General features: G+C 55.8%; 2 protein-coding genes across 2 annotated transcripts; both read left to right on the top strand.

Annotated features, from left to right (window-relative positions):
- Positions 1-3104: 3104 nt before the first annotated feature.
- VSX1 (visual system homeobox 1) lies at positions 3105-6407 on the top strand (the record flags this gene model as incomplete). The annotated part of the gene is made up of 5 exons (XM_082480677.1): positions 3105-3483; positions 3883-3961; positions 4226-4349; positions 5299-5479; positions 6142-6407. The coding sequence occupies 5 exons, from the start codon at positions 3105-3107 to the stop codon at positions 6405-6407; spliced, it is 1029 nt and encodes a 342-aa protein (XP_082336803.1).
- Positions 6408-10908: 4501 nt separating this feature from the next.
- Positions 10909-26432, top strand: PEX6 (peroxisomal biogenesis factor 6; the record flags this gene model as incomplete). Its single annotated transcript, XM_082480439.1, has 17 exons — positions 10909-11835; positions 11925-12085; positions 12794-12877; positions 13809-13911; positions 14106-14242; positions 14327-14438; positions 17048-17256; positions 17848-18040; positions 18431-18507; positions 18617-18749; positions 21210-21415; positions 21508-21569; positions 22014-22122; positions 23343-23459; positions 24081-24158; positions 25335-25474; positions 25799-26432. 17 exons carry the CDS (start codon positions 10909-10911, stop codon positions 25933-25935), a joined length of 2985 nt encoding a protein of 994 aa, XP_082336565.1. The 3' UTR covers positions 25936-26432.
- Positions 26433-26694: the final 262 nt, after the last annotated feature.

Consider the following 26694-nt stretch of genomic DNA (forward strand, 5'->3'; position numbering starts at 1 on the left):
CTTTCTGTCCGTGCTTACTGAGGCAGGGACCTTGCCCCCAGGCTCTCACCCTCACCCTTGCCAAATTGCCTGTGTTGCCGTCGGCTGGCTGCTCACCCCGCTGTGCTCCACTCCTGGGCCACCTTACACCGCCGTAAGGTCCACCATGGCCACCAGCCAGCCGGCTGAGCTTGCCTTGCAGAGCAGGTGCCCGAAGGTCTGTGGTTTCAACCTTATCCCTGGGGACCAGGCTCCAACCTCGTTCCTGCGCCAGGTTGCCAGGAGCTGATGTGGGAGTATGGCACGGAGCTGGCGGGGCACACCATGCTGTGACTGCCAGTGAGGGTCCATCCAAAAGGTGGGTGTGCAGCAGGAGACACTCAGAGAGGGGTTCTCCACCCAGCCTAGAGCATGGGAGCCTCTTCCACCCTGAGCTGCCTGAAACTGTCAGATGGTCTTTTATTATTGACCTGATTCATATCTAAACCAGGGAGGTGAAAGCTGTCTTATCCCATTACTAATCCCCTAAACCAGGCCCTTCAATACCTTCTCCTTGCTGCCCCCTCCTCATCGCTTACAGCAGGTGGCTGCAAGGAGAGTGCACATCCGTCTGGGATTTCCCTAAAGTTTCATGTCCCTGAAAGGACAGGGGCCCCCAAAACCCACCAGCCACTGGCTTGGGAGCCGTCATCAGCTAAGAGCGTCTGCCAAAATATTGCACATATCTGTAATCCCCCAAGGACTTGCAAGGTTTCTCCCTTGTCTCTGAAGGGGACAACCCCAGGCACCCATCCCTTCCCAGGTGCCCTCACGATGCCATCCCGTAGGGTGCTGCAGGGCACGGTGGGTGCCTGACATGGCACTGGAGCAGCCACGGGGAGGAGGGGACACCTCGGGGACTGTTCCACCTCGATGTGCCCCAGGTCCTGCAAAGCGCAGCAGGGAGCAGACCGCAGGGGACAGGGGTGCTCCAGCATCGGCCACAGGCAGCACCCACCCCTGGGACTGGGGACAGGATTCTATGGCCTCTGTCCACCGTGGCTGAAGCCCTCCTGGAGGGGATGGGTGCTGGAGCACCCTGGGGCTGCCCTGCCACTTGGTGCAGGCGCCCTACCCTGCCCACAGCAGAGGGAGGAGGGGGGAAACCCCGGGGAAATTAGAGCAAGGGGTGATGTTTGATGTTCTGCTCTTTAAGCGATTAATAATCTTTCGGCGTCGGAGAATCAGCTGAAAATCTTCCCTGGAAAATAATGAGCAGAGAAACATTTACTGATTAGTCTAATCCCAGCTAATCCTATCTGATGAGCATATATCAAGATATCCTTTAACTGATTTATTGTCCAAAGGAGGGGTGGAGATGCCCCTCTCCACCACGGCTGGGGGAGCTGGTAGTGGCAGCACATGTGTGTCCCCAACCCCGTCCTGTAGCCCCATCCCAGAAGCGAGCGCATCCCCTGTCCCCCCGGCACCACCACGGCCACCCTCTGCCCCGGGCGGCTGCGCCGTATCCAGGCCACCTCGCCAGCACGGGGAGATTTAATCGCTATTTCCATTTCTGCATCTATCGGCTTTCTCTTGGGTTTGAGCTTTTATGTTTCATAAACTGATTAGGAGCAATTATACGCGCTTTATCCCCAAACTTTCCAAATGCCTAGGCCATATGCATATTTAAGGCTTCATCATCTCTCCCAACAGCTCAGCCTGAATGTAAACTGCTGAAATCAAGCTGATTCTGGGACAACGTCAAAAATTAGGGTTTTATCCACTAATATCTGCTCGGACAGGAAATTTGTTGTGGGTGGTGGCCGGATTATGGCTTCTAATTACTGTGGCAGATCCTCCCTGCCTAGCAGTGAAAGTCTCCGATTCCAGCAAAACTGCAGCAAAACCACTCTGGAGAAACCGAGGTGCCTAAGGGGACCCCGGGGTGCTGTGATCCTGGGTGGGGGGCAGCCCTGGGTTGGGGATGCCCTGAGCATCCCTGCATCCCAGGCACATGGGGACCACCAATTGGTGGCTTTTGGACTGTGACCCCCCCACACCTCCCGCTCCACTTGCACACGTTTGCCTTTCTTGGCACGAAGCGTGATGGCCCAGAGGGTCCCCCCCCGCCAGCCCCCAGCGCCGGCCACGGCAATTATCCTAAATGAAAGTTATTGTTCTGCTAATCCCGGGAACAGCTTGCGAGGGGAGATTTGGGTCTTTCTTTAATAATGCAAAGTTAATGCGGAGTCCCCTTGTAATTATCTTTATCAGAAGGACCCTCGGTTAATCTGACCGTCCAGCGAAGGCCTGGATCAGGCGGCCCGTGTAAGCTGGTTGTAAATCGTTTCCATCAACAGATGAAGGGAAGGGGGAAAAAAATTGCAGCCCAGGTGCAAGAATCTGGGAGCAAAAGGGAGCGCGGAGGCCAGGCACCTCGAGGTGGCCCCGGCAGCGGTGGCAGGACACCTGGGGTCAGGGAGGGTCCTGCCCCACAGCCCCGTCCCTGGGGTGCTGAGTGGAGGGACAGAGTGGCCGGGTGGAATGTCCCGTCTGGGATGTGGGGCTGAAGGGCCACGGGGTGGGATGGGGGTACTGGAGAGGGGACCTGGGGAGGGCACTGCTGGGCCCTGGGAGAGGGGACATGGGGACATAGAGCATAGAGGTGGGGGGGCTGGGAGAAGCCCAGGGAGGGAACCCATGGGGATGTGAGGGTGGTTTATGGGGGAGCTGGGTGGCCGAGACCGAGGAGGGGGCCGAGGGGGGCCTGGGGAGGGACTGCGGAGGACCGAACGGGACCCGGGGATGGGACCCGGGGGGACCGCAGGGGACCCAACGAAGGGCTGGGGAGGGCCGAGGGGCGGGAGCCGAGAGGAGTGGAGGGAGGGACGGCGGGAGGGGGCGGTGGGGGGCCGGGGCGGTGGCCGGGGGAGGGGGGGGGGAGGAGGGAGGGGCGCGGGGCCGGTGCGGTGCGGCCGAGGGGGGGTTGGGGGGGGAGGCCGGGGGCCGTTAATCCGGGGATTGGGAGCGCCCCCCCGCCGGCCCGGGGTGTGATTGGAGCCGGGGCCGGCGGCGGGACGATAAAAAGGGCGGCGGGCGACGGTGCCCGCTCCGGGCCGGGCCAGGCGGCGGCTGCGGCGGCGATGCCGGGCCGGGCGGAGCCGTCGGGGGGACGCGCGTCGGCGGGGCCGGTGGCGGTACCCGTACCGGTGGCACCCGGGACGGCAGCGCGGCCGGGCGGCCCGGGGCTGCGGGCCAAGGGTTTCGCCATCACCGACCTGCTGGGGCTGGAGGCCGAGCTGCAGCCGCCTCCCGGTCCCCCCGCCGCCGCCGCCGCCGCCACCGCCGGTGGCTACGAGGGCGGCGGGGCGCTGGGGCTTGGGCTGGGGCTGCTGTGCGGCCTGGGGGGGCCGGGGACCCCGTGCCTGCTGCCCGCTCCGCTGCCGCTGCTGCCCGCCCGCGGCCCCCGCCCGCCCCCCGGGCCGCCGCCCGCCGCCCGCCGCCACAAGGAGAACATCTCCGGTGAGCGGGGCCGGGGGTCGGGGCGGGAAGGGGGTGGAGGGTTACTGCTCACCCGGGCACGGGGACCCCTGGCCGGAGCCGCTACGGGGGCTGCCTCGCACCTGCGGCCCCGGGCACACACGGCGGCGGCGGTGAGCATCCTCCCGCCGACCCGGGATCGGCCCCGCGCTTCCCGTCCCGTCCCGCCGGACTGGGTGGGCTCCGACCCCCTGTCCCGGGATAACGGCACCGGTGCGGTGCTCGGGGCTCGGTCGCGGCCCTGATGTCGCCGGGTTGCTGGGGGGAGGGACCCCCGCCCCGGGCCCGCTGCCGGCGGGCGGCAGGAGCCGTGTTTTGGGAGGTCCCCTCCCCTGCTCCCGACGGGAACGTGACGCTTCCCCTCCCGCATGCCGCTGCCAGATGAGGACAGCCTGTCTGGGGACGCCAGCGACATGAAGATGTCCACATCCCAGATCAAGAGGAAGAAACGCCGGCACAGGTAGAGCCCCGGAGCGGGGCCGTCCCTGTTCTCACCTCCTCGCTGCTGCCACCAGCCTCCCGCTGTCCCTCTGGTCCCCAGGGTGGGGGGATGGCTGGTAGTGGATGTCCCCAAAGGAGCAAAGAAAAAAAAAAATGGGCTGCAGCTGGGGTGGGGGGAGGGTTTTCAGGAGGAATACCTCAGCGGGGAGGGGGCTGCCAGCCCCGCTGCTTGCCGAAAGGATCTGGCGCCTGTCACACACTGGATGCTCTCTCCTCTCGGCAGGACGGTGTTCACAGCCCACCAGCTGGAGGAGCTGGAGAAGGCTTTCAATGAAGCTCACTACCCCGACGTCTATGCCCGGGAGATGCTGGCCGTGAAGACGGAGCTGCCGGAGGACAGGATACAGGTAGGTGGCTGCGACGGTGAAGTCTGCGGGCTACCAGCGCCCGGCTGCCTCGTGTGCCCTGTGGCCAGTGACTGCTGGTGGTGGGAACATGGTGGCACTGAAATGCTGCAGGTGGTGGAAATGTGGTAGCAGTGAAATGCTTCAGGGCACTTGGGGGTGGAGGGGTGGCTCAGCTTCCACCCCTGGCACTGAACAGGCTGCAAATGGAAATAGAGAACTGGGTGATGGAGCTCTGGCCCCAACAGCTGCTCAGCGCTGGCAGCTCATATCTGTCCTCTGGAGACCCAACTCAGGCAGGAGCTGAGAGTAATTCAGGAGCTGCTGGGCCAAGCTGAGCTTGTTCGCTGGCTTGTCCTTTTGAGGGACACATGGCATTTTGGGGCCTGATCTTGCCCCACTGTGGAGTAGCTCATTGGCTTAAGAATGGGGTGGTGGTCTGGGCAGCAGCCAGGTTGTATCTACACCCCCTGAGCCTTCAAACACAGGAAGGGGGTGACAAGAGGGACCTGAGCATCCTCTGTCATCATCAGTCACTGCATTATGGACCCCTTTTTCTGGAGAGGTTGGTGCTCCCTGTGGAGGCAGCAGAAGGGGCCTGTGGGCAGGTGGAGCATAGGGTGACTTTGGCTGGTATCACCCTTCCATGTCACTATCAGCCTCATGTAATGTGTGCTCCCTCTCCCCCCCTTCCTCCCCTCTCTCACTGACACCCACGTGTGTGCCCTCCCTCAACCCCTTCCCCACGCACCACCCTGGCCGCCCTCCCGCTGCCGCCTGCGCATCCGCACCCTGCGTTAACACACCCAAACCCCTCCACGCACCCCCGTGGCTGCCCCTTTGCCCTGGACGCACATTCCCCTGTGTCCGATGGGCCCTGGATGCCCGGCCGCGGGGGCCGTCTCCTCCCCAATCCCACCCCTCCGTGCTCTCCTGGCTGTTACCCCTGAAGGTTTGGTTTCAGAACCGAAGAGCCAAGTGGCGGAAGCGGGAGAAGTGCTGGGGCCGGAGCAGCGTGATGGCCGAGTACGGCCTCTATGGGGCCATGGTGAGGCACTCCATCCCTCTGCCCGAGTCCATCATCAACTCCGCCAAGAGCGGGCTGGTGGGATCCTGCGCCCCATGGCTGCTGGGTAAGTGGGAGCTTGGGGCCGGAGGGGTCAGGGGGCAGCTGCGGAGTGAACGGCCCTTCCTCTTTCGTATGGCTGTCCTCGCCTTTTCCCAGAAAAGAACGGGGCCTCAGCCATGAGCTGTACGCAGGCTGCCAGTCATCCTGGCTTTTCCACTCCCTCCTTGCAAAGAACAGCTGGGAAAGGGAAAACCTTTTAGCACCATGTCAGACAGGTTGCCTGCACCTTGGTTAGGTATCGCTTTCTAGTGCTAGCAGCCAGCGTAGGAGTTGCAGGCTGTCTAGGAAGTCATCGCCCTCCCCCCCAAAATGAAGGTAACATTAATGCTGTGCTGCCTCAGAGCTACCCTCTGCTCATACATGGTCCTACATCGAGGTGGCACTCAAAATCCAGGGCAGGATGGGCCATTGCAGCACCCCTCTCCCTATAAGTCTTCCCTGCTGCAGGGGAGGTATGGACCAGGTCTGCCGCAAGCCATCCTCTTGGGCTGCAGAGAGCAGGTGGTAGGGCTCCAGGTTGGGGAAAGGCTGGTAGCTAGCATGAATCTTCCTTGGGATCCCAGTGAGAGCTGAAGGAAGCAGCAGGATGGCAGGAGGTGATGCTGAGCGGTCCTGGGCAGAAATAAGCAACCAGCACCCTTGGCTTTGCTCTCTCCCCTCTGCAAGGCATGCACAAGAAGTCCATGGAGGTGAGCAGGAAGGCAGAGAGCCAAGAGAAGCTGGCAGATGGCTGGCGACCGGAGCAGGAGGAGGAGGAACTCAAAGGGAAGCAGGCCAGTTCCCAAAGGGTCTCCGAAAAGCTTGCCCCTGCAAAAGATTCAGAGGACACAGCCATCGACCTCTCCAGGACAGCCAAGCATGAGAAGAGGGGCGTACTGAGGCAGTGCATCAACGGGGACCCCCCCACGGAGCAGAAGGACAGGGACCACTGAGCTTGGGCTGCCCCAGAGGAAGCCAGACCTCACAGCTTCCTGGCAAGATAATAATATTTATTGATTTATTGATATATATATATATTTTCTTAAATAACTGAACTTTTATCTGAATTCAGGGCATTTTAAAACTGAGCACCCACATCCCCTTGTCCCCTCTTTCAAGCTGTTCAGTTCTCAGCAGAGCCAGGGTGGAAGGTGGGAGAGGTGTCCCAGTGGGGACAAGAGCAGTGCGAAAACAAGACCGTATTGTGGTCAGCATCAACCGTTGCTGGGGAAGAGCTGCCCTTCCCCTCTGGGCTGTGAAGGCTTCCCCGGCCAGCCAGGAGCACAAGGAGAAGCAATGCAATGGGAGCCGCTCCCTTCTCAAACACGCGGGTGCAAAGATGGTGTAGGAGTTTACAGACGCCTTCTCTGAGCACTTCCACCCCTGCACAGCGCTCATGTGGCAAATCCCTCCGCTTTGAACACACAATTCTTCCACCTGGAGGAGCAGCAGGGTTTTTAAACATGGTAGGGTTCATCCTCAAGCTGGTGTAACCTAACAGATGCGCCGGTTTATACCTCCTGAGGATCTGGCCTGCCAATGCAGCCTTATCACTGGATTTACACTGTGTAGCTTCCTTAACTCATATTTGGGAGAAGGGGGTAAAGACATTTTTGTTTATGCAATGGTTTTGTACACTCTTGAATGTTATCTGCTATACTATGCATAATAGAACAGACCTTTTTGAAAACCAAGCCATAGTACCCCAGAGCAATTAAACAATTTTGTTCATTGACATAAGAAGATATTTTGTAATTGTCTGTAAGAAGTGTTAATGTCAGAGCGGTTTCTTGGTTGTCCTATATTTATGTCTAAAAGCACTTTAGTGATCTGGATTTTTGAATGTGGCTCTTCCTGTTTTGTCCACCATTTATTTATTACACATCCATAAATAAAATTGTGGTGTATCTTTGGTTTTCATGCTCTGCATTGCAATTTGTACCTTCCTTTGGCATATCTCGTGGTAGTTCCCAGCTTTGAGCAGATCCTTCGCAGACTCATGCCTAAAGTGGGCTGGAGAGCTCTGCTGAGGCAGTGTAATTGTTCCAAGGGGGCAATGCAAAGCCCTCCCTGGAACTGAGGTCTAATCCAGCAGCCTCCACATGCCAGAAGGTGGTTGATTTCTGCTGGTCAAAGAGCCAAATCATGGCTAATGGCTTAAGAGATGGTCTGAAACGGGACACACAGCCAGTTCCTGAGAGAAGTCACAGGGAGAAAGTTGCTCCAAGGGTTGTTGAAAATCGTCCTCAATAGAATGCAAGTGTGAGGTTTTCCCGCCCTGACAGCAGGAAAGGCACTCTGCCTCTCGAGTGTCTGTGCAGTGCTCTCCTCCTCCTGCTGATCCTGGTGCGTTGGAGGATGCAGAGTTGTGCCCTGTCCCCCCATGTCTCTCGTGGTTAAATACAAGCAGCAGCTGCTCACTTTGGCTTGGTGAATGCACGGTGGGAGGTACTGTTGGGCGCACCTCTGTCTCCTGGGGAAGCACACAGAGCAGACATGTGGTCCCAACCACACAAACACTTCCAGCGAGGCACAAGGGCGTTGTGGCCATCCAACTGCCCGACTCCTAGCTGCGATGGGTCCTCATCTCACAGCTGGGCTGAACTGGCCCACGTACATGCCATGACAGCTCTCCTGGAACACCTCCAGTTTCAGCCGCTGGCCAAAACATAACGGAAAATTATCAAAAGGTTTTATTAAAATCTGAGTAATTCCAATTTGGAAAGTTTCCTAATACAGCTCAGGGGGTGCACAGTCATGTAACGATGCTGTCACCTGTCCCCCACCCCTGCTGCTGGGCCCATCTCCTTGCACACAGGCAGCCATAGGCTGTGCTGGGTGGTGGGAGAGTGGTGGGATGCTGGCTGGGAAGAGCAGAGCAATAAAAGTGGTGTCTGCAGATTTCCTGCCTTTCCCCTCCTCCACTCCGCCAGGCCCCGCTGGGGGGGGGGGGAGGAACATATGCACAGCAAATACAAGCTTTGCGGCAAAAAAAATGTTTGGGGGGGGGGGGGGGGAGAGGGGGAATGAGGAGCGTGGTTCAGGGAAGGACCAGCCAGGGCTTATTGCAGCAGCAATTAGGCTCACAGAGAGCCGAGACTTAGCACATTGGAGGCCTAATCCTGCCTGAGCAGCATCTGCAAACCTTTTATTTGGGCCGTGCCATGCTGGCGCTGGATGCCTGCAATCATTTTTTTTTGCCCTGCCCACGTGCAGATGGCCTGGCTCTTCGCCTTGCGCTGGGTGCAGCACTGCAGGAACAAGCACATCACCGCCACAACTGCTACAAGGGGAAACACCACATCCCTGGCACCATGCAGGGTGCGGACAACTGTCCTGATAGGGCCTGGTGGGCTCTCAGCTCTCACTTCACACTGTGAAGGGGGAGTCATGGGGACGGGTTCTGGCCCGAGGCACTTTTCATGTGCTAGGAAGTAACTGCAGGGTGCAGCTAGGTATGCTGGGGCTCAGATGTGCCCTTGCTCACAGGATGAGAGCCCAGGGGAGGCCAAATGAAGGCAAGTACTGGTGGATGACAGTGACTGCCCAAGGTTCAGCTCCTGGTTGCCACCAGGAGCTGGTGGCAGGGTCTGGTGGGGCAATCCTTGGAGCAGGGACAGTCACTTGCCTCTTAGCTGCCTGCGCTAAGCCTGGCAGGGAAGTGCTCGCTGTCCTCCATATGTCACTGTGGTTGTAGTGGCAGTAGGAGTAGGGCAGCACATTTTTCTTGTTGTTGCTTCCGATTTGATCCATCCTAAGATTAGTGGTAGCCAAACCCAGCCACAACTCCTGCCGTTGCCAGTTCAGGCCAGGGCTGGTCACGACAGTGTGACAGAAGAAAGTCTGACTTATGGCAATGGTTGCCGCTTGTGCACTTCTCCATTGCTGCAGCGGGTTTGCCCATGTAAGACCCAGCAGCTATCTCGGTGACCACACCAGGGCCTGGCTGGCATGAACTTCCCTCTGCGAGGGGGCCCTGGGGGTCTCTCAGCCACAGCAGCTGGGTTTGGTCAGGCGGGAGATCCCTTCCATGTGGCTTGGGCAAGAGGAGTTGGTAACATCAAAGCCCCTGTTCAGCAGGCAGCACTGCTGCAGCCTCACTTCAGTTCATCTGGGCAGCCACCCACCATGGCACATCCAGACCTTTCCACAGCGCCATATGCACAGTGCTGGCTGGGGACTTATGTGATCTGCTAAATGAACCATGGCAGAAGGGACAAGGAAGGGGAAAAGGGAATAAAATGAGATTATTTTGGCACATCTCTTGCCTTTTACGGGATTGCAGGCTGTCAGGCATGCATGTCTGGGGGTTGCAAGGAGGCGGTGGGAGTGTCCTGGTGACAAGCCCAGAGCAGGCCAGAGCACAGAAGGCTGCAGGGCTGCATTTGCAGAAGCATCTTGATGGTGCCATTTCTGTACAGCTTAGTAATATTATTTTCTAACTGGCATTTTGTCTCGGCCAATATTCCCAAGCCGCTAGCCAGATTTTCAGACTGGGAAGTTAGGAAGCGAGCATGAATGTTTTGCAAGCGCTCCCTCGTGTGGAGCTGGGCGATGGGACACAAAGAGCGAGCCCAGGACCGAGGAAGGGCTGGCTGGAGTCCTAGAGGTAACCAGAAGCCTCACTCCTTCCCCCCAGCCCAACAGACCCCTGTCCACCTGTAGGGTGACATGCAGGGGTGTCCGGATGCAGAATTAAACAATTCGGTGGGGGGTTGTTTTTCATTACTCGCTTCTTGGATCACCAACAGCCACTTGGTACAATGAACAGCCCCTTCCCTAGAGCAAGCCAGGTTCTGGCAGAAGGCATAGGCACATACCAGAGGCTCCGACTTCCTCCAGACTGCTCCTTTCCAAGGTTAGTTCAGCACTAGCACCAATACAAGCGCATCCGTATGAACCAAGTGCCGTATTTAGCCCTGTTCTGCTCTGGGTGTGTGCCATTTCCCTCTTATTCCACGTTCTGCCGTCTCAGGGAGGGCAGGGCAGCAAAGGCCTCACCTGCCTTTTGGCCCCATTCCCCCTCCTTCCCACCTTCCACAATCCCACTGGACCCTGAGGAGGACGGGGCCGGTGCCACCACGCCACTCTGCGCCCAGGCCGCCAGTCCTCGGCGGCGCCTGGGCCGGGGAGCGAGACCTCGCGGAGGCCGGGCCCTGAGGCGAGGTGGATGGCCTCAGCCGCCAGCCGAGGTGCCGTTCCTGGAACTGCCGCAGCCGACAGCGCCGCTCTCAGCGGAGCCGAGCCAGGGCGCTGCTGAGGGAAATCGGCGCGTTCTATCGATGGTCGCTGACCGCACGGGACCGCTCTGCCCCGCCGCTCTATGGCCTTGGCGGAGCGTGAGGAAGCCCGGCGGGACGCTCCGCGCCTGCGCGCCGCGCCCTCTCTAGCCGCCCGGCTCGATGGTGGCGGGGCGGGGCCGGTCCGTTCCGCCCCGCTCGGCGCTGCGGCTCTATGGCGGTGGCGGTGCTGCGGCCGCTGGAGGCTCCGCCGGCGGAGCTGGCGCCGGTCACCGCACTGCTGCTGGCGCCGCCGCCGCTGTGCGCGGCCCTGCGCGGGCGGGGCAGCGGTGGTGGTGGCAGTGGTGGCGGCGGCGGCGGAGGGCTGGTGCTGGCGGTGCGGCCGGCGGGGCGCGGCGGGGCGCAGGCCGTGCTGCTGAGCGCCGTGGCGCTGGAGGCGGGCGGCCGGCGGGGCGCGGAGCTGTGGTTGCGCGGGGCGCTGATGCGGCGGCTGGGGCTGGCGGCCGGCCGGCGGGTGGCCGTCTGGCCGGTGCGCCGCCCGCCGCCGCTGGCCTGGGTACTGCTGGGGGCGGCGGGGCGGGCGGGGCGGCCGGCGGGCGGCGCGGTGCTGGTGCGGCGGGGCGAGGCCCTGCCGGGACCGGGGCCGGGGCCGGGCCCGCTAGTGCTGGAGGCACGGCCGGCGCTTCAGGGGTTGCTGGGCAACGGCACGCGCACCGCCCTCGCCCCCCCGCCGCCGCTGCCGCGGGAGCCCGTGGCCGGCAGCGCCCCCTGCCGGCTGCGCCCCGCCGCGCCCCCCCTCGTCTCCCGCTTCGCCGCCGCCGGGCCCGGGGGGGAAGCGGCGGCACCGGGGCTGCGGGCGGCTCCCCCCAGCGGCGGCGGCAGAGCGGGCGGCGGCGGGGCGGAGGTGTGGGTGAGCCGGCGCGGGTTGCTGGCGCTGGGGCTGTTCCAGGGGGAGTGGGTGCGGGTGGGCGTCGAGGGGGCGGCCCGCCAGCACCTGGCGGCGCTGCTGGCCCGGCCGCCGCCGTGGGAGTACCCGCGGACCGCCCGCCGCGGGCCGCCCGACGGCGTCGCCTTGCTGTCCCCCGCCCTGGCCTTCAACCTGGGCTGCGACCCCGCCGCCGCCGCGCACCTCCGCCTTCGGGTGAGACGGGGACGGGGGGAGGCGGAGAGGCCTCTGGGCCCGGGGGTGGGGTGGTCGGGGTTTCACCGTGCGCCTTCTCCCCTCTGCAGAGGTACGAGAGATCGGGCGCCGCGGACGGGAAGGGCAGCCGGTCCGTGCTGTCCGTGCCCCCCTTCGCCAAGGAGCTGCACCTAGAGATCGTCTGCTCGCCGGCCTACAGCGCCCGGGCAGGCTACGACCGCATCCTCTACAAGCACTTCCAAACGCCCCGGTGAGCTGCATGGGGAGGGGACGCGTTTCTGTGTGTTGGTGAGATGCACCTTCGGTCTGTGTTTGCGGCGCCCAGATCTGATACACACTGATGATGTGCATAATCAACACCGTAATGCAGATGCTGAGTAGTTTTAGAATATCCACTTGTACCATGTTCTTGTGAGTGTGCTTCACTTGCATGCGACACCTCTTGTCCTGTCCTTCAGAAGTCATCCTCGTGATCTACCATCCAATGCTGAGGGCTCCCAAGTGCTGCCCACAAACCTCCATTCTCAGGCATGTTTGTAACAGCAGTTTTCAGCTTTGAATGAAGTGGAGTAATTGGGAAACTGTATGTGTTGCGTTCTTCTCTTATGACACCTGCCTCCAAGCCTCTTTCATTTGGCTGTCAAGGCTTTCTGTTGGAATGATAGCTGTTTCAGGGATAAGGAGTTTGTTTGGTCTGGAAGAGACGCTCTTTAATGGCATTCATCTTCTATACCATTCCCAGAAGGTTCCCCATAGTAGTTTGGATGCACCTACTTGCATCCAGTGCATGCTAAATCTTTATGTAGATGCTTATGGTTTTATTTACAGGAAAGGAGCGAGTCATTGTGAATAGCTACAGTCTTTTCTGTGAAAACGCATGTGGTATGGGGTGGGGAGGACACACGACCAGAAGGATTTACTCACTTTCACTAGTGAAACTCCCTGTTTTATTTTGTAGGCTTGTCCAGGAGGGAGACATCCTATGTGTTCCGACATTTGGATATGCTGAGTTTTTAGAAGTAAATGCAGACAAATTCCTAAGGTGGGTGGCAACAAACTGTGGCTCTATTACATGGGTACTGCAAGGAAAAAGGTACTTTTCCACTATTGACTCACTTGAAACAAGGCAGTGTATTCTGTTCCGGTCTTTCCCTGGAGTTTAGAGTTTATTTGTCTCTTGTTTTTGGGGAGAGGGAAATGTTTTTGTTAGATTACAGAGGGCTGCAGCTCAGAGACAGACCTCCCTAAGCTCACTGAAATAGTCCTCAAGAAAGGAAAGAGACAGAAATTGATGGGGAAAAAGATTTGTATTTTCTAGGCTGTTTCTCAGAGGGAGGCAGGACCACAGGAAGCACAAGTCTTCCATTTGTGGACCTATAGTGCCCTACGGCAAGCCAGAGAAGACAGCAAAGTTCATGGGACCTAAAGACCTTGGAACTGTGTTCGTGTTCAAGTGGTACAATTATTCATAGGCTGGAGAAAATCCTGGAGGAAACCTCTGCAGATTCCTTAATCTGTCCAGTGGGATATCAATGTAGGAAGAAGTATTTTTCCTGCATCTAGGGCAGGATGCTTGTAAAGCTCTCATGGTATTTGGGTGAGTCCTAGTCTGCAGCGTAGAGGACTCTGCGCTGTAAGGTTTTAGACACTGCAGGTGAATCTCTGCAAGTTGTAGTGAAGGTAGCGATGACAGAAGAGAGAACGTCTTGAGCTCTTAGATAGATGAAATAAGATTAGTACAGGTGTACTTGTGGACTGAAGCCACCAGCAGATGCTGTAACTGTTGACAGTCCTGTTGGTCTGTCTGGCCAGACAGCACGGTGGGGTCCATAAAGGATCCATGTGGGTCCTGGAGGAGGACAAGGATAACTCTGCTTACCTGTGCCTTTCAGCTGTCTTCTTGTTGACAACTGTATTGTTCCTGCCTTCAAGATCTTGACTTAACAATTTAGACTGCTTTCTTTTTCCCTTAGGTGGCCAGAACTCTACTTCAAAGTGAGGAAGATTTTAGGCACGGTGGAAGGCGAGCAGTCTGAGGGTTACCTGGTGGACACCCAGAACACCTCTCTCTATCTGGTAAGATGTCAGTGGAGAGCAGGGAGGATGTACAGGAGATCTCAGGCTGAGGTTGCACTATGGATGACGAAGGTGCCTGTGGGGGCTTGTGTCTCCTGCCATTGAAAAATGGCATTTCAGGACAGACTTTGTCACTTGGTACATGTCTTTTCTCAGGCGGTGTCCCACAGAGTGCTGTTTTCCCATCCTCACAGGTGGGTTCAACAAACAGCGCTGTCCCATCTGCCCCAGCCTATAACAGCCATGAGTTCTGGAGCAGTTTGTCTCCTGCTGGACTTTCTGATGTTGTGAAGCAGCTCTGTGATGCTCTTCGGCCTCACCTGAACAGTCCGTGAGTTAGAATTCCTTCTAGCAAGCCCCAGGAGAGCTGGAACCCTGATCCCCGATCACTGGAAGAACTGCCTCTGTGTTACAGGGCAAGTGCACTGCGCGGGGCTGGCAGCGTTCTCCTCTCAGGGCCAAGCAGCAGTGGGAAACTGGTGGCTGTCAGAGCTGTGTGTAGCTGCCTCAACCTCCACCTCTTCAAGGTAATTCCTCCTACAGTCAGTTGATTGGTGGATTTACAACACACAAAGAATTACGGAAATGTTCTTTAAGTTAGCCGTAACAACTCCCCTGCTGCAATTGTGACATGAGCCTACCCAGAAGCTGCTCCCATGCATACAAGCAGACAAAAGGATTCCTAGTAAGCTGAGCATGGTAGCTTGCTCTGGCATGGATTATGACTGCTGGTGGGCAGAACCTCAGAGCAACTGTTTGGGTCAGCCTAAAGGTCTGTCTGTCCCCCTGGCCTGTGTCTGAGACTGGCCAGTAACACATACTCAGGAAGAGGGTGTAAGCATAAAGAGATGTTTCCCTCCAGTGATCTGCAATCAGTAATTTAGAGATCTCTTGGCCCAGGGGTTGCATTTGTACCTTTCTTTACTGATTATTGCTATTATTGTTGTCAGCCTGATGTACTTTACAGGTACTGCAATACACAGTTGTATTTCAGCAGACTAACTTCCTGTCGTTTGATAGGGTGTTGAGTTGATGCTATGCTCTAGAGGGTGGCAGTAACTAAAATATACTGAGAGAAATTGGAGAGGTGATGAGGGTAGGAATTGCAGTGGTATGGGGTGTTTTCACTTGTCCCCGCATAGGCTGGGCAAAAGGCATGTTGGAAAGTGAGGCAGAGATGATGCTGAGATCTTCTCTAGCTGGGTGGGAAGCCTAGAAAAGGAATGCAGCCCTTCATTTGATAACAGCACGTGTGTCAGATCTGGTTCAAAATCTCATGGCCTGTAGTAGATCTGCCCCGTAACTGTGCCCCGTAACATTCACTACCATCACCTCCCATGAGACCAAAAAAGCCCCCAAATCTTCCATAGCAGTGCTTGGCTTCTGAAGGGGGAACAACATCAAAATAAGGTTTCTTTAGAAAGAAAGAATCAGCCAAGATAAGAAAGTGTTACATCTGCTGTGGAAGTGAATGAGGGACACTGCTCCACAAGAGGCCACTGCGTAGATCATATTAGGATGGGCTTGAGAAAAGTAACAGATGAACAGCAGGGAAAGGGCAGTTGCCGGAAACAAGACCTATCCTTCAAAAGGCACAAACCTGTAGCAGGTTAGAGTGAAGAATAGAGTTAGCACACTCTGGGATGACTTCACTACTTGTGAAGAACCCATGTAGTTTTTGCAAGGGGGAATCCTGTCAGAAAGTTATTAGAAGTTGGGTCCTGTTAAGTTGACATTGCTCTCTTTAACTGCTCTTTTCTATCTGAGTAAAGCCATAGCAGTAGGTCAGTGATGGAGGTAGATACAGCCTTGACGAGCTGCTGTGTAGCTCAGCACCACTAAGCACATGATCATTAGTGGTGCTGAGCTCTTACTCTTCTGCAGATGTACTGTAGCTCTTGGGATCCGGTACAAGATTGCAGAGACATCACAGTACCTTCAGATTCACTAATACAGTGTGTTTGGGAGCACTGCGGCCCTGCCATGACCTGGCAGGTGGCCTCAGGTTCTAGTGTGATGTGCAAGGCTGTACCTCTGGTTTTGGCCTTGTGTGCTGCTTTTAAAGATCAAGACTCTTACTATTGAAGCCAGAGGTATTTCCTGTCCATCTTATTCTCCTATCCCAGCTTTTACACTCTCCCCTCCTTTTCTCATTTACGGCAATGCTTATATTACCATTCCACTTTCTCTTCCCTTCCTCTGACCATCCTGCCTGCTCTCCTACCAGGACACAGTAATTCTTCCACACTGTAATCTCCACCACTTGACAATCAGCAGTTTTTTGTTCTTTCTCTCTGCCCTTCTGTACTTGCATACAGATAGTGCTGCCATTTGGCTGTGTCTTCCACAACCTTAACTCCTGTTTTTTGTCTATAGTACTCGGAGCATGGGAGTTTCTCTGCTCTGCGTCCCTGTCCTTACCCTTTACGTCAGCTCTTGAGGCATTCTCCCTGCTCCAAGCTACCCTTTCTGAGGATGAGGCCCAGGGAATCCCAGAGATGGTTTTGATCTCCCTGCATGACCTCGCAGCACCAGGAGGCAGCATTGCCTGTTTCCAGCAGTGTTCAAGCTGCTGTTCAAGGCTCACCAGTCACCTTTCCTGTTTGGATCACTTTATCAAGTGTTTGCTTTGTAAACAGTGTCTGGGCCTCTAGCCACTTCTAACTTCCCCCCCCCTCCCCTTTGCCTTCTACCTTCCTCTTGCACTTTGAGCCTGTGTGGCTCAGGGTTGAGCAGTTTCCCGAGCCTTCCCCTCCGCTCTTTGCACTGTTTCTCCGAGACACCTTGTTCTCCCTGTCTTGGCCTCTTCCACGGCTCTCCCATCCCTTCCAGCTTAGCTTGCTGAGCCATGACATCCACTGTATCGACTTCTCCGATCCATTGGCCTCACCTTTCAGACAAAACCCTCCTGCCCCCCCCAACCTTCTGCAAAGAAGCAAGAAACAGCCATTTTTCCATGCCAGACAGTCCTGAATGTGTCTATTTTAAATATGTCCTGACTGCGTCTCTGGGAAACAATGCACTTTTAGATCTGCTTTCAGCTGTGAATTGCCCTTGGAAGGCTTTGTGGAATTGGACATTGTCCTGGGTCCATGTTGCAGCCGCTGCAGACTGTGTTGTGTGGTCTGTCTCGCAGGTTGATTGTGTTAGTTTGTGCAGTGACACCAGTGGAGCCACAGAGGAGAAAGTACAGATGGCTTTCACCCAGGCCCAGCAGTATCATCCGTGTGTGCTCCTGCTGAAAGACATCGAGGTGCTTGGCAGAGACCGGGACAGGCTAGGAGAGGATGCCAGGGTCATCGCTACTCTGAGACAGCTGCTCCTGGACAGAGACCCAGCACTGAGGTACGGACCCTGCATGTTTGCTGTGGGCATCTGCGGTGATTGTTTGCTTCTGCCATTCCTAGGGCAGCAGTCACCGTTACATCAAGGTAACTGATTGCTAACATGCTCTGTTTTATTTTTAATCCGGTGGAGTCTCTCCCAGACTTGCTTTGTTTACTTCAGAGGGCCATTTTCTTCCAGCTTAGTGGCAGAGGGCATCGGGAAGCTTTGTTGCCTGAAGCTGGTTTCTGAGTTGTTCAGATGAGCAAACCTGGCGTGTTGGCTCTGAGGCATGCCAAGGGTCGCAGGGATCCTTGAAGGGAGCTGGACCCTGGGAAAATCTTGAGGCTGATGACAAATACCAGGGCACAGGGAAGGGGGACATCAAGTGAAGAAATAAGATATGATTGAAGGGCCTTGACTCGGAAACAGAGCTCGCAAAGCAGTTTAAGGGCAAGCTGGAAGGCAGTGGCTGCAAGACACCTTGCCCAATGTGCGCATTTCTCAGAGGAAAGGCTAGCTGTTGGAGAGCAACTTGGCATGGGTGGTGGCAATGTAAGAGCGAAGCTTCCATAAAGCTGAGGCCATGCACTGTCATCCTTTTATCAACAGCCACCCTGTCCTGGTGATTGGCACAACCTGCAAACCCCAGGATGTTCCTACAGACGTGCAGACTGCTTTCCTTCATGAGGTGAAAATTGAAGCCCCTTCAGAAGAGCAGAGGAGGTCAATGCTGGGCATGCTGACTGCCAGTCTGCCTCTGGGCAAAGAAGTGAGCCTATCCAAGCTGGCCCGTAGGACTGCAGTGAGTGAAACCACAACAACATGTGGAGATGGGCAGGCTGGGAGTACTGGGCTAACCTCCCCTACCTGGCCATGGAGAAAGGGGCAGTTCTCACAGCCCAGTCATCTTCTTCAGTGGTTAACTCTGGCCCTCAGACATCAGCTTTAACTGCAGATTTCTTGTGCCTAAGGACTGCACGCCTTTTGCAGAGGTGTTGGCTGATGCTTAGCTCTGCTAGAAGACAGAGCCAATAGGGGAAAAAAAAAAAAAAAAAAGAAGCCAGAGCCTTTAACCAAGGCACAGAAGCTCAAAGAACAGCTCTGCGAGGAACTTTTCCCTGTACACCTTTTATGACCTAGCTGGAGCTGTGGTCAGGGACTGAACTGATGCTGTTTGTTTCTGCATTAACAGGGTTTTGTGCTGGGAGATTTCTGTGCCTTGTTGTCCCACAGCAGTCGGGCTGCTTGTACCCGCATCCAGGCCTTGAGGTAGCACAGGCAACAGGGCAGGAGGCGGGGGAGGGCAGGGGCTGCAGCCAGCATGACAATGCCAGGAGTAGGGCAGAGCCTGAGTCCTTCCCTTCTCTTTCCTTGCCAGTTTTCCAGGTGGACTGAATGAGGAAGCGGAGAGAGATTTTTGCACTGCTGGGTTCCCAGTGCTTGAGGAGGATTTTAGTGTTGCACTGGACCAGCTGCACGATGCCCATTCGCAGGCAGTGGGAGCCCCAAAGGTAGGATGCTGGGGCAGAGGAGGGGGGGTTGGTTTTCTAGAGCTGTATGGCTCCATACTTCTCAAAGACTTTGGCAGACCTCACCAGACAGGGCTGTGCTCTAGCATATCACTTCCTGCTGTCTCTTTCCACATATTCCCCCAGCCTTGGGTGGGAAACGGTCCCACTGGGCTTTTTCCCACAAGTGCTTTTCATCCTCTTGGCTTTGAATTTGGTCGGGGTATCCCTTGCTGCTCTAATTGGAGACCGCTTAATTGGCTATTGCCATAGAGGTGCCGGCTGTGTAGCTCAGCCTTTCAAGAGGCAAAGGCAAGCTGCCTCGCTGAGGTCTCTCCAGCCACCTGGTGTGTGGGAACAGAGCGGCTGGGGCACGAGCTGGTGAGGGAGTTTCCCCACATGTGTGAGAAGCCTTATACTTGATCCCTGGCCTCAGACACTGCTTGAACTGGTATGGGCTTTTCTGACAGTCAGGCCGTTTGAAGAGCTCGGGCGTTCTTCAGAGAAAGGGACGTGTAATGTCAGAGAAAAGCAGCAGAGTCAGCTTCTTGGGAGGGGCGTGATCTGCCTATGGCAGCTCGGCACCGAGGGAAACAGCGTTTGGGATTACTGTTTTGGCTATGTAATGTGGTGTTAGAACCAAGCAAAGTGATTGGAGCCTCTTCTTCACGCCCTTGAGTGTGAATGACCAAGCTCAGCACAGGACAGGGAACGCTGGCCTTGAAGCAGTTATTCTGGCGCCTTCCCCAACCGCCCACTTGCAGCTCTGCCCTAGCAAGGTGACACCTTGCTGGTGTCATCATGCAGGAGCTACTCTGCAACTTAGTTCATAATTAGTAAATTTATGAATGAGACTGAAATGAGCTCTGTTTTGAGGTATGTTTGCCATGCTTGCTATAAGACATAATAACCATACAGCATGCTCGACTGAGCTATGGGAATGGGAGCTGATTTTCTTTGTATTTTACAATCCTTTATCCATTTCTTAGTAATTGGCAGCAGTTCAGAAAGCCCATTAGCAGACCTGCATACACTCAACACATAACTTTCAGTTCCCCGCTTGCATTTTCTGGTTAGTCACACATTTGTTTGCAGTTATAGCTTGAGCCTCCTAGAGACAACTAATTTCAAACCTCTGGCTGCTAGCAGTGTCTACAATGTGTCCTAGAGTTACAATGTCCTCCCCTGAAAACAACCTTGCTGCAGTTTTCCAGCTCCTATGCTGATGTCTGTAGAGCTTTTTCTAGTGAGGCCATATAAGCAAGAGTGCAGGGGAGAGGGCAACTCTTCCATTCATTGGCACTGAAGAAGTAGGGCTTCTGAGCTTTTGATTTAAAATTTCTGGTTTGGTGGTTTTTTTGTTTTTTTTTTTTTGTTTTTTTTTTTTTCCCTGGAAATCCTTATCTTGTCTGACCTGATTTTGCTGGACAGCTGGAGAAATAGCATGACATAACATCATCTCAAGTAGCGAAGGAAGGAGAACCAAATTGGCTGAGGGGGAAAGAATTTTGTTCTGGCCTATTTTTAAGCTCCCCCTTTGGTGCTGGCACCTGTTCCCCACCCAGCCAGCAGCTGGGGGGAAGTGCAGAGAAAGCAAAGCCTGAAAACGTGTTCCCAGGAGAGCTGCTTTGACTCTCAGGAGAATCTGTCATGCAGACTGTGGCATTCCTGCTATTTCTAGTGCTGTGAGCAGAGCAGCAGCATCCTCTGAGATTGTTTTGCTCAGCATAAAATGGTGAAAGTGGCATGGCTCCCCCCTCTCAAGTTTGCTGTCTTCCCTCTCTTTGCAAGGATCCCTTGCGTGTTTGCAGTTGAAGCCATCCCTATCTATTTCTTGTAAGCATCCATGGACTTTATTCTTGCATCCCCACTTCCAAAAGGAGCGTCCTCCAGGATATCTATCTCTCACGTCCTCCTTCACAAGACAGAGGTTCCTAATAGCCCAGGTTTTGTCGATCTGGTGTGAAGCCCTTGCACAGTCTCACCACCCTGGGGGACAAAGTGCCCTGAACACAAGTAGCTCATAATTGCTAGGTCTGGCTTGCTTTCTTTAATTTTTTTTTTTCTTTCTTATTTTTACCTTCCCTCACGTGTCCCAAGGGCTGTCTGCAGCAGAGCATTCTGGCAGGTACTTTCCCTGGGGTATTTTTGCTGACAGGTGATATGAGGTGCAACAGAGGATCGGAGACAAGGCAGTACACTGCGAGTGCAGCTTGCCTGGGGACACGCAGAGTTTGTTTTCCTTATTGCAAAGCTCAGGAGAGGGAAAATGTGGATGCTGGGGGATCCCACAGGCAGGATGGCTGGGCAGCGCAGTGCAGGGCCGACTTGCTGCACAACCAGACACAGCTGACGGCACGTGGGCCTGATGACTAGTACCAGTACCCCACTGGAGCAAGAGCTCTCCAGGCCTGCTTGAGGCTCAGGAAGAAGTGCTGACAGGGACTCTTCCTCTCTTGGCAGATCCCCTCTGTGTCCTGGCAGGATGTTGGAGGACTCCAGGAGGTGAAGAAAGAGATACTGGACACTATCCAGTTGCCCCTGGAGCACCCGGAGCTGCTGTCACTGGGTCTGTGCCGCTCTGGTCTGCTGCTGTATGGGCCTCCAGGGACAGGGAAGACCTTGCTGGCAAAAGCCGTGGCAACCACGTGTGCCATGACGTTCCTTAGGTGAAGAGTTGGGGTTTGTGCGATGGGACTGACTTTCTCCTGGCAGCAGATGGGCATGCTCTAACTGGGTCCCTCTTCTCCCTTTCCCACAGCGTGAAAGGGCCAGAGCTGATCAACATGTACGTTGGGCAAAGCGAGGAGAATGTGCGTAATGGTGAGCAGACGTATCCTGCTCCTGCATCTGGGGAGATGTGGCTTTTCTGTGGTGCTGGAGGGAAGGAGGTAGTGCTTAAACCCCTCTTCCCAACTCTCATCCACAGCTGCCCGCAAGGACACAAACCCAAATGTCTCCTACACCCAGTCTGTTCCCTGCCTTGCTGCAGCTTCCCCTCCTGCTCTCTCTGTGCCTGTTGCTCTTGTCACTGGTGTTCCTGGTGGGATGGCAGCCCCTCAGAGACACAGCTGAGCCTCGAGGCCCATCATGCTGGGTGCTGCTTGTCCCTGCTCCCACTGAGCCACTTAGGCAGGAGCACTTGGTGGTGAGGCAGCGGGCAGCTGGTTTCCATCCACAGCTCTTCTCTACTGGGGATGTAGCAGGTCTTGTTGCTGTTGACTGCTCCTCCAGGTCCTTCTCACCTTTCGTGCTGTCTCTTCCCAGTGTTTGCCAGAGCCAGGGCAGCTGCTCCCTGCATTATCTTCTTTGATGAACTGGATTCCCTGGCCCCCAGTCGTGGGCGGAGTGGAGATTCAGGGGGCGTCATGGACAGGTGAGTGAGCATTATGTCTCCTTGGGAGAGCAGCATACCTGCCTCAGCTGGGGGGATGCACAGGATTGCCCTGCGAGGCAGAGTCCATCCCAGATCTCTTTCTCTAGTTTTTCTCTCCCTTGCTCCCTTCAGCTCTTCTGCATGGCCTGTCTCCTCTCTCTGGACATGAGTACTGCTGTTTGCATTGCCACAGATTCCCGATTGCCCAAGCTTGTTGTGCAAACATTTGGTTAAGACAGAGTCCCCTCCAGCTGCTTCTGTGGCTGCCAACTGCTCCCTTTGGCCTCTCCAAGGTCATCCTTCTCACCCCTGCTGTGCTCTCCTCCTATTAGCTGCTGTTTCACTGTGGTGGGAAACCTTTCAGCTGCCTCTGGTAGAAGCAAAATAGGTACAGCTTGGAGATACCCAGGAACAGGGTTATTTTCCCTCAGGCCTCTTCTGCTGAATGAATAGTCCCCATCCAATCTCCCTCTCCATCCATGAGGGGTTCTGCAGAGTTTTCTAGTTAACACCATGTGTCCCCAGCATCCGTCTTCACACACACAAGCCAGCAGCTCTGGAATGGATTGGATATGGTCCCCACTGGTTGCCTCAGGTGCTCCCAGAACCTAGTGGAGATATCCCCGTTCCAGGAGGTCTGTGCAGCACTGAAGTACTGTGCTGCCAGACCAGCTTAAGCCCTGTGGCCACAGAGCTAGATCTGCAACTTGTGCCATTCACCGCCCTGAGAACTGGTTGGCAGCGTCACTGGCCTGCCAGGGTGTCCCTGGCGTGGAGTGACAGGGCAGTCTTGCAGCTGAACTTGCTGGGCAGTACCACATAGGGGGGAGAGTTAGGATCAGCCAGCACGTGCGACTGGGGAACCTGAGCCATAGCCATGAGTGCCTGCCTATGTTTGGTCTGTGTTGCCTATGTCGGATAGCAAGTATAAGCACGTGTGGCCATCCTGGAAGGGTTCAGAGCCAAGCACAGGCCTGAAGGACTGTCTTGGAACCAGGGGTTTGCACTCTGCAATGAGCCCCCACCCTCACTGGCTGCGTTTAAACAGAGAAGTCTGGATGGCTGTGTTAGGGCTCTCTAGGGAACAGAAGTATGAGCTGAAGTCTAAGACATGGACCTGCCAGTGGCCTCACTTATTCCTCTTTTTGTTTGGTGGCTGAGGGTGACAGTGGGTGACTTGCCAAGGCCTAGTTGTGAGTGTCCTGTCTTGTTCCCTGCAGAGTTGTCTCACAGCTCCTGGCTGAGCTTGATGGCCTTCATTCCACCAGAGAGGTATTTGTCATTGGAGCTACAAACAGGCCTGACCTCCTGGACCCAGCTCTGCTCCGGCCAGGCAGGTATGTCGCGTCCTACCCTGCCTTGCTCCAGAGTAGTTCCCTGGAGCTCCTCAGGCAGTGATGAGCTGGACTGTGTCCCCACCGCATTCCCTTCACAGAGACTGTTCCTGAAGCGCCCCCCCCCCCAGCTTGTGGGGGAGATAGGAAGCCAAGAGGAGGCCAGTGCCTATGGCTGTAGCAGCAGCACAAGATACCACTGCTTGTTATCCCCTAGAACTCTGGTTATTGCCCCAGCACCAGAACAGATCACTAAGGGAGCTGCCGTGGCACCAAACTGGTGGGAGGAACTGGTCCCCTCAGGCCTGTTCTGCAGAGCTGCCCCTGAGCCTGTCCTCATGCCTGCGGCTTGCCCATCCTGGGGCAGGACTTTGTATCTGCTGTTACTGGATCTCACATGGTTCCCGTCAGTCCATTTCTCCAGCCTGCCCCCAGTCCCTCTGAAGAGAAGCCCTGTCCTCCAGCACTTTGGCTGCTTCCCCCTCAGGCTTTAGTGTCATTCACGAACTTGGCAGCAAAAGGAGCTGCCCCAGGGCCACCCTTCAGTTTCTGTTGCACAGGGCTGAGCACCAGTGGCAGGTTTGTCTTGATCTGTTCTTGACTGTCTCTTCTTTCTGCTGACAGGTTTGACAAACTGGTCTATGTGGGCATAAACGAAGACCGAGAGTCACAGCTGCAGGTGCTGAGCGCCGTCACCAGGAAGTAAGTGACCTGGTGCTCTCACAGCAGCCTTCCACCACCCTCCAATGGGTCACAGTCTTCCTGGGGTTGATGCAGAGCGTGCTCCAGCTTGGTTTCATGTCTGAGCCCTGGGGAGCACCTGAGTCACTGACCCACAGCCAGCAGGTAGGGGAAGAGGATGGAGCAACTTCCAGAAGCAGAACTAGGGCTGGCTTTCCTACAAGGTGGGAGCAGCTCAGCTGGCTGTCCAGATGGAGGGGTTCGTAGAGTTCTCCAGTCACTGGGCCCACATGCTCTTCTTGAGGAGCTCAGCCAGATCCTAACAGTGTGATGGGACAGCAGCACACCGGCGTTGCAGGAAGCTCCCATTTGCTTGCTGCAAGATTTCCCCTAGCCCATCTGCTATTTCCATGTCCAAGGGTGAAGGCAGCTCCGTTCATCTAACTGCCACTCCTCCTGCAATGTTGAGGAGTGTTCAGCTCTGTGTGTCTTTCTGAACACTGGTTGTGTGGGATCACTGAGTAGTAGGGTTTGGCTGCTTCCCCAACTGCTCTGAGCTCCTGAGAGCATCTTTGGAGGGAGAAAAGCAAGCCCTGGCATTCAGGTGCAGAGGTACCACCCACCACAGCTGGGTGAGCAGCTGTGAATCTGCCTCTGCAGGGACTTTCTGTCATGGATAGCTGGGATTGCTGCTGCCTGTGACGATAAGCTAACAGGAGAGGTGAGAGCGTGGGCTGGCTGCGAGCATCTATTCACGCCATGTGGCTTGGCAGTCATGCCCTCCAGCATCGTGCTGCTGTTCATGCTGAAGGAGTCTCACTGTCTGCAGCGTGGCTCCGATGGGATGGTTTGGTGTTGCAGTGGTTTGTGCTGTCTGTAATTAAACATGTTCTTATCCAGCCCTGGCTGTAGGCTGTTCCCAGACATGTGGAGCACTTAATTTCTCTGAGTGAGAACTCAAAATTGCCTTTGATCCTACTTAGCAGGAGATAGGACTAAGAGAAGTGACTATGTTGAAAAAACAAACAAACCAACCCCTTTGATTTTTTTTTTTTTTTTTTTTGAGCATGCAGACCACAGTCCAGAAGCAGCTAAACATGGGGCCTCCTGCCCAGTCACATTGGCTGCCGCCTCTCTCCTGGTCTGTTTTTTTTTTTTTTCTGTGGCTTTTACACCTGCAGTTTTCTCTCTTGGCAGGTTTAAAATGGATCCTTCTGTGAATCTCACCACCATCCTAGAAAAATGCCCAGCTCAGCTGACGGGAGCAGACATCTATGCCCTGTGCTCGGATGCCATGATGTGTTCTGTCAAACGCAAGGTGGAATGGATCGAGGAAGGTAGGAGCCCAGCCCCTACCTGTCCCACATGTTGGGGTGGCCCTGTGCAGGGGCAGAGAGGAGAGTCACCAATACTGGTAACTTGGCCATGTGAGAAGAACCTCAACAGCTTTGGGATCACATCTAAATGCTAGGCTCTGGGTTACCAGCAGGCACGCAGTTCCTGCGGATGTGATCATCTTCATCTCCAGTGCTTGGCCCCAGGGCGAAGGAGAGAGACACATGTTTTCCTTCGAGGCTCTGGTTGGTGGAGAGGGGGCTGTTAGATCTTGCCAGCCACCCCTTCTCTTGGCTCAGCTTTTTCCTGTTCCTTCTTTCATGCAGGGCTGGACACTGAGAGTTCTGCTCTGATCCTGACCATGGAGGACTTCCTGCAGGCTGCTGTGAGGTTGCAGCCATCAGTCTCTGAGCAGGAGCTGCTCAGGTACAGACTCATCCAGCAGAAGTTTGCTGCCTGCTAATGCTCAACAGAGCTGGGACAGAGGAGTGATGGGGACAGTGTGTTGAGGGGTGCAAGAGAACACCCTGCTCTCCTCTGATGTCTCCTGGGCCCCCTTCTTTCGATCTTGGGTGAAAAAGTGGCCAAGCAGTTTCTTGATCCAAAGCCCTGTGGAAGTGCTGCTCTGCTCAGCCAAGCAGGTGATGGGTTCTCTAATGGTTCCTCACATCTCGGGGAGCACTTTGTGGCTGCCAGGAGCATACTGGGGTGATGTCCCCAAGGGAAGGAAGCTAAATCTCATGGTTTTGGGCAATGTAGGAGTGTCTCCATGGGTGACAGAACACTGGTAGGGGAGCAAAGCCCAAACTGCCCCTGGTTTGGCAGCAAGAGGGGGGCTGGAGGCAGTTGCTTGTTGGGGTGTCAGCCCCCAGTGGGGGGCGCTGGCTGGAGGCAGTGCTGCTGCAGCCGGCCTGGGCTCGACGTGGTCTCTTTGAATAAATACAGGTTTTTGGCACTAGGTATTCGCTACCTGGCCTCAGGTCTTTGCTTGCTGATGGTGGCTGTGGGCTTGGGAAGGTCCCTGCGAGCCCCCCGGTGGGCTGGGTGTTGCAGAGAAACCATTGTCCTGCAGGTAGAGGGGGGAGCACACCTGCGAATAGGGTGGGGCCACCCTTGTCCGGCAAAGGTTGCCAGAATGGCTGGAGCACATGGTGGATGAGGAGAGGCCAAGGGAATGGGGTTTGCTCAGCTGGGAGCTGAGCTCTCTCTGCGGAGGAAGCCT

The sequence above is a fragment of the Vanellus vanellus genome (genome assembly GCF_965231255.1).
Source record: "Vanellus vanellus genome assembly, chromosome: 3".
NCBI lineage: Eukaryota > Metazoa > Chordata > Aves > Charadriiformes > Charadriidae > Vanellus > Vanellus vanellus.